Genomic DNA, 9,461 nt, shown 5'->3' on the forward strand with positions numbered 1-9,461 from the left:
CTTCCGGATATTTCAAAAAGTTTGTTAGAGCATGAAGTAAAGTAAAACGTCCCAAGTCTGTTTCTGATCTACCCATGCTTCTATCAGAGTCCTCTACACTCAACATTCCACTTCATTGTAGCATTTCCTGTATTTTTCTGTGATGTGCATTGATGTAAATGTAAACAACATGACTCTTTAAGGTTTTAAGAAAAAATTAACTTCCCCAAGAAGTCCTGCAAAGGCAGGCAAATCTAAATCTCTCACCTCTGCTTTACTTTCATAGAGAAGGTGAACAGAACCACTTTCTCTGCTGGCTCTGAGACCACCAGCAATGTTTGTTATTATGTGATTTACACAAATCACATCAGAGAAGGTTGGCTAATTTCTGTTGGAAACCTATTAAATTCAAAATCCGCAGAGAAACTTAACCAATCTCAACATCTTATTTGAATACAACTTTTTATTTATGTGCTTATTTTGTAAGTGATGCTATGATAAAAATAATAGTACAAAGTCAAGCTTCTTAGAAAATTTTAAATTTAGTGTTGCCAAACAATGGAATTCTTTTTTTTTTCTGAATAGTGACACATTGTAATATGTTTTGCTTATATTTACCTGAAGTCAGCATTCTTCTTAGATATTTATTTAAAGCTCTATAATAATTTTGCAAGAATAGCCAAATATTTTTGCCTAAAAGGGTGAGTGGAATTTCAAATATTTATACTGTTGTATAAGAATAACCCTCGATGTGGTTTCTGAAATGCTTTGGATGTGCTTTCTCGAAAATCTTCAAATGTTTTCAGAAATAGAGTGCCAAAAAAGTCATTTATATAAAAATTGTTTAATATTACTAACTTATTACAGAGCAGTTTGCATTTTACTTTTCATTACATTAGCATTGAGCATTAAGACAATAGTGGGTCAAGTTTGGCTCCAGTGTGGTTGAAGGTTCACTTGAGCAGAGTAATCACAACATGGTCATCCCGGCCTTGCCATAACATCTCTCCTTCGAAGTCAACCAGTCCATGTTTCCTGGCACGCATGAGAATGCCCACGACTTTATCTGAAATACAAACGTATCTGTCAAAGAGATCTCCAAATGTAACTTGGATCTTGCCGTCCCGTCTCTGGTGAGCCATCGTGCGGATGATGAAGCACATGTCCATGATTTCTCTGTAGATGTGCTCCTCGGCTCTCTTGGCCCTTTCCGCAGTTTTGCTTCCTTCCTTGGGACGGCCGTAGCCTTCATCTCCTTTGTGCAGGCGGGTGGACATGGCCAACTCATAATCAAACTCTTCACTGAAAGGATTGAGCTTCTGGGATTGTATGTGTTCATCAGCCCACTGTTGCCATCTCCCTTTCAGGTTGCCCACTTGGCTGTATTTCTTTTGGGCTTTGCAGTTGAGTTTCTCTGTGAATCTATTTGCCCTAAAAGAGAGAGAGGGTGAAAAAATTAAGATAATGATATTTTCACACACAAGGGTTGCTTTCTACTTGTACTTCTTGTACATTTGCATCTTAGTGTAAGTCTATAATTTTTTCATTATAAAAGAAATATAAACACAATTCAGAAAAATGAGAGATGAAAGAAGAAAAATCATACACAATGCCACCATTATTCTTAGTTTGAGGTGTGTTCTTTTAGATTATTTCTTCTGTGAGTAACAGTAATGTTTTAAGCTCCATGAAATATTAAACTCTGTTTCAAGAGAAAAGCTTCCTTACACAAATGTAATGCAAATATGTGTATCTCAAAGTTGCATGTTAGTAACATTTAGAACTGGAATCATATGAGTGTATTAAGGAATCCACTTTATATGGGACTTCAAAAAAACAGTTATTTGCCCAAAATAAAGCTGATATCAGCACACACACTTTGTAATATTCACTCAAGTATAGATTTTTATATATGGATTTTTAATGAAGCATATCTGTGTTAGTATCTATTATGTATCACAGATTTTGAAATATCAAGTTGTATTGATAGGAGACGCTAGTTAGCAGTAGTACCATTTATTGAACACTGTGTGCTGGCATTCTTCTAAACACTTCCTACTAGTATTTCCACAGCGATTTTATAAGTACTATTAATCTCACTTCACAGATGAAGAAACTGAGGCCAGAGGAGTTAAGTAACTTGCTTAAAGTCCCAAAGCTAAGTGATGGAGTTAAGACTTGAACCAAAGTGAAGCCAGCGCCAGAGCCTGTGTGTAACTACTGTGAAATGCTGCCCTAACCCAGTGGGAGAGCCGGGATTCAAACCCAAACCGTGTGAGGCCAGTCAGTGCTCTTTCCACTGTGTGATGGTGCCGCTAATGTGTGTGTCTGCTCTTGCAGTTTGGACTGCATTTCTTATTAAAACAAAACAAAAACATTGGAAAGTGTAGACCTATAGTGTCATGAGGGTGCAGGCCTAATTTGAAAACGGGCAAAATTTGTCTTTAACACTTTCCTGTCATTTCTGTATCTCCATTCTCCTAGACTGACATCCACTAGATGGCGAACTTTCATTAATTCCCATGCTTTGTGTTTCCTAAAGTCCTTCGCTTGCTGTGTTGTTTCACTATCAGAGTTCAAACTAGGAATACACTGCTGCATGTAACACTACTGTTCTTTGTAACCACATGGATAAAAGTATATGACAAAGTTCACTGGGAAAAAGCAGCATACAAAAATTGTTTACATAATTATCACAACTTTAAAAAGCTGTATATGTATGGAGAAGTGCTAGGAACTACACTGCCCTGAAGTGGAATGCATTTCCCTCAGCCCAGCTGGTCCTCGTCTTCGTCTCCATAGACTGTCCCTGTTCAGCTGCCCAGAGTATGGGCTGCTTGATCTCATGATCAAAGGAGAGTAAACACCTAGTCCCCTTGGCACAATGGCAACCCATGGCAGGCGATATAACAAACCCAAGGTCATCCCAGCAGAACCCAAAGCTGATACCAAATTCGAGTTTCAAGTCTCTTCTCCATCTTGGTGGAGAAGACACTTGAAACATCTCAGAAGAAAGTGAAAAGAATAGCATGATTCATTAACTCATACTTTTTGTCTCCTGAGCACCAACTGCAGTTTTGTCGTATAGTAGAAAACAGTACATCCTCCCTTTAAGGAGCTTCTGGGCACTTTGACATTCCTTCCATCCTTTATTAAAGTACTATGATACCTACTCTGTGCCAGACACTCTTTTAGGTACTAACTGAATATTCAGTAATGAAAAAAGAATGGTGAAAACCGCTGAAAGACATTCATGAAAATAATCAGAATAAAACCAATTCGAGTATATGGTACAATTCTAACTATGTAAAATGTGTGTATGCCCACGGCTGAAGAAATCAAGAGCATGTGCACAATTGAAAATAATTATGTTGGTATGTAGATGACAGTTGTTATAAATTATTTTCAAAATTCTCTTTCATGCAGGTATTACAGTTGACCCTTGAACAACACAGGTTTGAATTGCGTGAGTCCACTTACACATGGATTTTTTTCGATAGCAAATACTACAGTACTACAGGCTCTGCATCTTGTTCAAGGGAACCATGCGGGGATGGGTGGGGGAGAGGCTTTGATCCTTCGAGCACTTAAAAATCCAAGTATAACTCTACACTTATACTGTATCCATGGTTCCACCTCCATGGATTCAGCCAACCATGGATTGTGTACTACTGTGTAAGCATTTATTGAAAAAACTCTGCTTATAAGTAGACTCACACAGTTCAAACCCATGTTGTTTGAGTCAACTGTACTGATTTTATAATTTAGAAGGAGCAAAAAATAGAATAATATTCAAATTAGCATCCAGAGGTAATTTCTTTAAACTGTGTGTTATATGAGTCTCTCATTCTTTTATGCAGTATTTTTTTCTGCTAATTTTAATTAGGAACTTAAATTCCCTGAGTGTCATTTGGGATAAGAATTGGGGTTAGTGAGGTAATAACTCTGGAGAAGGGAAACATCTGAAAAAGCACCTTCTAAATCTTAATGTCCATTTGTTATATGGTCAACTTGTAATTCCCAATAATAGGAGAGAAGGAAAGCAGAAGAATTGGTCCTATAAGCGAGAATTAGAAAATGGGGTGGCTTAATTTAAAAAGTACTAGAAGGAAATGTACCTTGATGAGTATTTAATTTTATCTATCTTGTAAATTTTCTGTATTTTCATATTTCCAGTTTTTAAAAAGTCTGATAGTATCAAGTTTAAATAAGGATTAGAAAGTCTTATACCCTGAGTATCTCTTTGATCATTGAATGTAAGAATCAATATATCAGTTTATCCTGTTTTTAAAATTTTTAAGTAAAAATGTGAATAATAGTTTAGATTGAACTTTAGAAAGACAATCTCATGTACATTTATAGAAAGCAAAGGAATAGTCAAAGACTGATATCACATCCATATCTTATGCTAGCGCACTTCTCTGTCAGTAAAGTGAAGAACTTCTGCAACCTTTTCCAATTTCTCAGAGAAGCTCTGGGGAGAATCTGCTCCTCTGTGCACTGGTTTGCTTGCCCTTCTCCACAGGAAGTGTAGCCAATTTGATTAGTGGGAGCATGACATTCACCAGGTCACACTTATCAGAAGCAGGGTGGCTACATTCAGAATTGTGCTCTCCATTCTATTATCAGCCAGGTTTGGGAGCCAGGCCTGTGCTTCTTGCAGATTGGGCACTGTCCTCAGAGTCTATGGAAAAAGTTCCAAGCTCTAGAACTGGGGCACATATTAGAAGGCCATACTTTCCCCTTTGTTTCTAGCAAATATCTTCAATATAGTTGTACCGAAACATTACACTTTGGGAGTCACTGGGATTCCATTAATGGAGCTGATGTTTTGATCTCCGTTTGATTCCTTGAGTCTATTCTCTGCTGAGAGAATCAGTCTAACAGTGGTTAAGAACACAAGTTCTGGCATCAGCCTTCCCAATGTCATCACTTACTAGCTCTATGACTTGGATACATCTCTGTGCTCAGTTCCCTTTTCTATAAAAAGTACTGTCATGCTCAACCATTATCATTTTTGCTGAATAGAATTCGGAAGAGAGGCTGGATAAGTGATTGTCATTTTAATATTGCATCATTATTATAATGGGAAATAAAATTTCCTTTGTCTAAAAGAGCTGGACCAAACAAGTCTCATAGCTATACAATATTTTTTAAATATTTAAAAAATAAAGCATAAAATAGAAATCATTTTCATAATAAAGCCCCAGTTAGTAAAACTCTATTGGTAAAGAATATTTCTACTTTTTACCAAACCTGACTTATCTCCGTTATCCATGAAACATCTTAACCACCAAAAAAACTTTCTTTCTACTGAAATATCCATGACACATAATTTTCTCCCTATTAGTGGATATGGGGAAAGAATGGTGCTTAGAATTAAAAGTAAGTGAACAAAATCCCCTTTCACATAGGCCTCAATAATGCCACTTTCATTTCTCAAGCCATATGTGAGAGCCCCAGCAGGTAAAAAGTCTCACTGGGCTTCTGCGGAAGCTTCCTGAGCACAGCTAAGATTACTGCTGACATTCAGAGCTGCTGTTGCTGCGTACAACATTCTGGTACCCTATGTATTCTTTTTTTTTTTTTTTTTTTTTTTTTTTTTTTTTTTTTTTTTTTAGAGTGTTGAGTTTTTTTTTTTATTATTATTTTATTTTATTTTTTTGGGGGGTACACCAGGTTCAATCAACTGTTTTTATACACATATCCCCATATTCCCTCCCTTCCTTGACGCCCCCCCCTCGAGTATTCTAAGACTGAGGGAAAGGAACCAAAGAAGGAAGGAAGGGATTTCATTCCCATTCCCCTCCCCAAACCCTGAGAGCGAGTCTCCTAACATCTTGTAGTGTTGGAATCACCAGGACTCGCCCCCTGCATTATAATGAGTACAACTTATTAAATAGCTTCTCTGGGCCCATCGCTTTACATAATTAATACCAAAATAATTGTGGATTATCACATCTATTTTTTTAGAGGAGAACAAAGAAACTTAGGATTCACCAAAGTAACCATGATTCAAATCTGTCTCTCATTCGGAGCTTACGCACCTATCACGCTAAGAAGGTGTCCATGTACACATCTGTTTGGGGAACCGTGAGAAGGGTCCGGTATGCAAGTTCCCACTTCCAGGTGAGACAGTTCAGAGCAGTGGTTAAGAGGGCAGGCTCTGGATTCAGAATGCCTGGGTTTGAATCCCATGGGCTATACAATCTTATACAAATTCCCGAATATTTCTTTGTCTCATGTTCTCATCTATCCAATGAGGATAATAATTATGCCTACCCCGTGAGAATGTTGTGAGGATTAAATGAATTAACATGAAAAATACTTAGACAAGTGCCAAAGAAGAGTACATGCATTAGAGATTGGTCCCAGCTGTCACCTCCCTTACCTCTGGCCAATTCAAAACATGCTGATGGGAAGATCTTCACTGTGCCATCCTCAGTCTTTATTCTGTTGGGTTCTATTCCATTTTCTAGCACATACACCCCCAAATCCACAAGGCCAAAATTTAGACTATGGTTCCATATGGTCTGGTAGAATAGTGATTTCTGATTATGAATTCCTATGTGAATGTAAGTAGAGCACAAATCTGGATCTCTGAATGCATCTTAAAGGTGCTGCATGAGAAATGGCATCATGTCTGGTTTCAAAGCATTACATTTGGAGACAGGCATACACGTCTCGGGAAACTAACTTGCTGAGAGAACTTTCCCTCCGAGCTTTAGAGCGCTCATCCCTAAAATGGAATATTACCTACCGCATTCTGAGCGCTCAAAGGACAAAGCAGGTAAAATACCCAGAGCGCACACTAAATGCATGCGATATTGTTATGATTGTTCGTCATTTCTTTTTTCTTGACAGCTTCCAATATAATAGTGCTAACTCTTTCAAAACATCTTTAAAGTCACAAACTGTGATGGCTTTTTGTCAAATAAGGTAACCAATTTTGTTCTTCACTTTCTGATTATTTCATAAAAGTTGAAAAGCACACCTACACATCTAACTGTTCCCAGAGGGAGCAGTTTATAATCATTTATCGCATCTGCGACTTTTCCCATATTCTGATATCCTGTGGTTGTAGAGTGAGAAATCCTGACTTTCTGTTATGTGCAGGCAGTTACTGTCTTGAAATAAAGCATGTGTTTCTCGTCAGACTTAAATGTATCAGTTTGAGTCAGTGTGTGTGTGTGTGAATTTGTTTTAGGATTGTGATATATTAATTACCTAGCTTTAGTAGCATTTCTGTGTTTGTTTATAAACAGAACAAAGTTTTCTAAAAGTTTGAAAAATTGCTAAATAAAATCTATGAGGAGTAATACCTTTCATATAGTGAGCTTATGTGCAGGCACTGTGCTAAGTTCTCATCTAATTCTCCCCATACAACAGAATTTATTTCAGAAGGTTACTGTTGCCATCCTTTTACAAAGGAGGAAATGGGTTTAGAAAAATAACCAGTTTCTTTGTGTGTGTGGTGAGAACATTTAAGAGCTATTCTCTTAGCAGCTTTCAAGTGTATAATACCGTATTGTTAACTATAGTCAGGGCAGAGCTGGAATTTGAACTTGGGTTTGTCTGACTTCAAAGCCTGCTCTCACATCAGACAGCAGCCTCCCACCTGTATAAAGGCTCACAGAAATCCGTGTTCCATGGGCACTGTTTGGGTAGATGTGTCTCTTGGTAATATTATAGACCAATTCTGGACAAGGGAAATGTTTCTCCACTCAGTCTACCAGCAAATACTTTTCTCTGCAGAAAAATAACCCAATTTGTTACTCATTATAGCATTGGCTTAAAAAATTTACCCAAAGCAGACACCCCTGTCCAGTGGCTTCATCTTTGCTGCGACTAAACCTTGAATGTTCGAAACAGAAAGGAGAAACCAAATAGTGCAGGCTGTTGGCCCAAAGGTTCACGGCTGAGCTTGGCGCCGCCCTCTCAGCCCAGGGGCATGCCTTTCCCTAGCCCTCACTGCCTGCCCGATCTGTGAGATTCTCACTCTGGCTCTGGTAGTCCTTCCCTGCTCCCTGGGATACCAGAGCTGCTTGGGGCTCAGCAGCAGGATAAGGGGCTGGAAGATGCATTCACTTACTGGGAGGGCAAGGGGCGTTTGATTCTGGCCACGGCCACCTGCTCTGCGTCCTGCTCCAGCCTCTCCTCCGTCTCCCCTCCGTAGCCACTGTCCTCTGTGTCTACGCTGTCGCTCCTGCACTTGGGCTCCTCCCGCTCCTCCTGCTCCATCTCTTTCCAGCCTTTGGTGAGCTCAGATACCAGATTGGCACATTTTCTCCTCCGCGTTGGGGAGCTGTGGCTGCGGAGGATTCTGTCAATGTCACTCTCTGGCTGCCCACCTTCAGGCATGTCACCATCCTTCTCGTATCGGTGGCTGAGGTGGCCCATATCCCCTCCTCTCTCATAAGCTTTGCTGACAACTGTTTTGGTCACCTCTTTTCTTTTGATGTGAGATACCTCAGCGGCTTCCTCGGAGCTCTGTCCATCTCCATGTCCCTCTGGCTTTGGGGAGGAAGACTTTGGGGCACTCTGAGCTTTCCGGTGGGTGGTGGGGTGTATCACTGGTCCAGAAGCTTGGGGTGGGTTCTGGGTCCCTCCTGGCATCCAGCCTGTGGGCTCCTGGGCCTGCCTGGTGGTGTTCTCATTGGCCCACTGCTGCCAACCTCGGGCCAAGTTGATAACCAGGGTGGCTCTGCGTACCTTCCGGAGGGCATTCTTGGCTGGCCCCTCCACCCTTTCCTTTTCCCCTGGAGCCATGCTACCCTCCTCTTCTCTGCTGGTAGCCTGGGTGCCAGTTAAAATGAGTGTGGGCCCGTGAAGGGCCTGGGATTTAAATAGAAGCGGAGTGTGGGGTGGGAAGAGAGTTTGGTGACAGTGGAAACTATGTTAAGCACTTCTTGCCAAGATGTGGTGCCTTCCCCCTGACAGTGTGCTTTTTTTAAACCCTGATGGCTCCAGTTTCATCACAGCAGAGGGACATCTCTGCTGGTAAAGGACAGTGATAGGCTCACGCCATTTCTTCTCCAAGTGCCAGAGTGGAAATTACTGGATCTGATCATGTGCTCAGCCTTACGTTTTCCTTGACCTTAAAATATAGTCCTACCATTTATAGGAGCATAAAATACATGCACAAATTGTGCTGGGAACATTATAGGTTTGTTTCCATTGAAGCCTCAGCAGCCCTCAATGTAGCTATTAGTCCCATGTTATGGCTGAATACAATGACACATAACTTCCTATAGCTAATAATACCTGAGACGCAAACCCAGATGTCTGATGCAAGGCACGCACCTATTTTCACTCTACTCATCAAAGATCCTAAGTTGCCTTTTTCTTTTGTCTTCAACTCCATTCAATACAGACCTTAGAAGTCACCTCACCCAACCTTCATTTACCAGATGAGAAAATTGAGTCCCAGATAAGGGGGGAGACAAGGGCCAGGTGTTCTAGTCCCAAGTTTGAATTATATT

The 9,461-nt window shown here is 40.1% G+C and overlaps 1 protein-coding gene across 1 annotated transcript; it reads right to left on the reverse strand.

Moving 5' to 3' along the window:
• Positions 1-813: 813 nt before the first annotated feature.
• On the reverse strand, positions 814-8,789 carry ABRA (actin binding Rho activating protein). The gene is made up of 2 exons (XM_057736277.1): positions 8,072-8,789; positions 814-1,410 (listed from the first exon to the last, which is right to left on the reverse strand). The coding sequence occupies exons 1-2, from the start codon at positions 8,746-8,748 to the stop codon at positions 933-935; spliced, it is 1,155 nt and encodes a 384-aa protein (XP_057592260.1). The 5' UTR covers positions 8,749-8,789; the 3' UTR covers positions 814-932.
• Positions 8,790-9,461: the final 672 nt, after the last annotated feature.

Source organism: Hippopotamus amphibius, chromosome 5 (assembly GCF_030028045.1).
Source record: "Hippopotamus amphibius kiboko isolate mHipAmp2 chromosome 5, mHipAmp2.hap2, whole genome shotgun sequence".
Taxonomy (NCBI): domain Eukaryota; kingdom Metazoa; phylum Chordata; class Mammalia; order Artiodactyla; family Hippopotamidae; genus Hippopotamus; species Hippopotamus amphibius.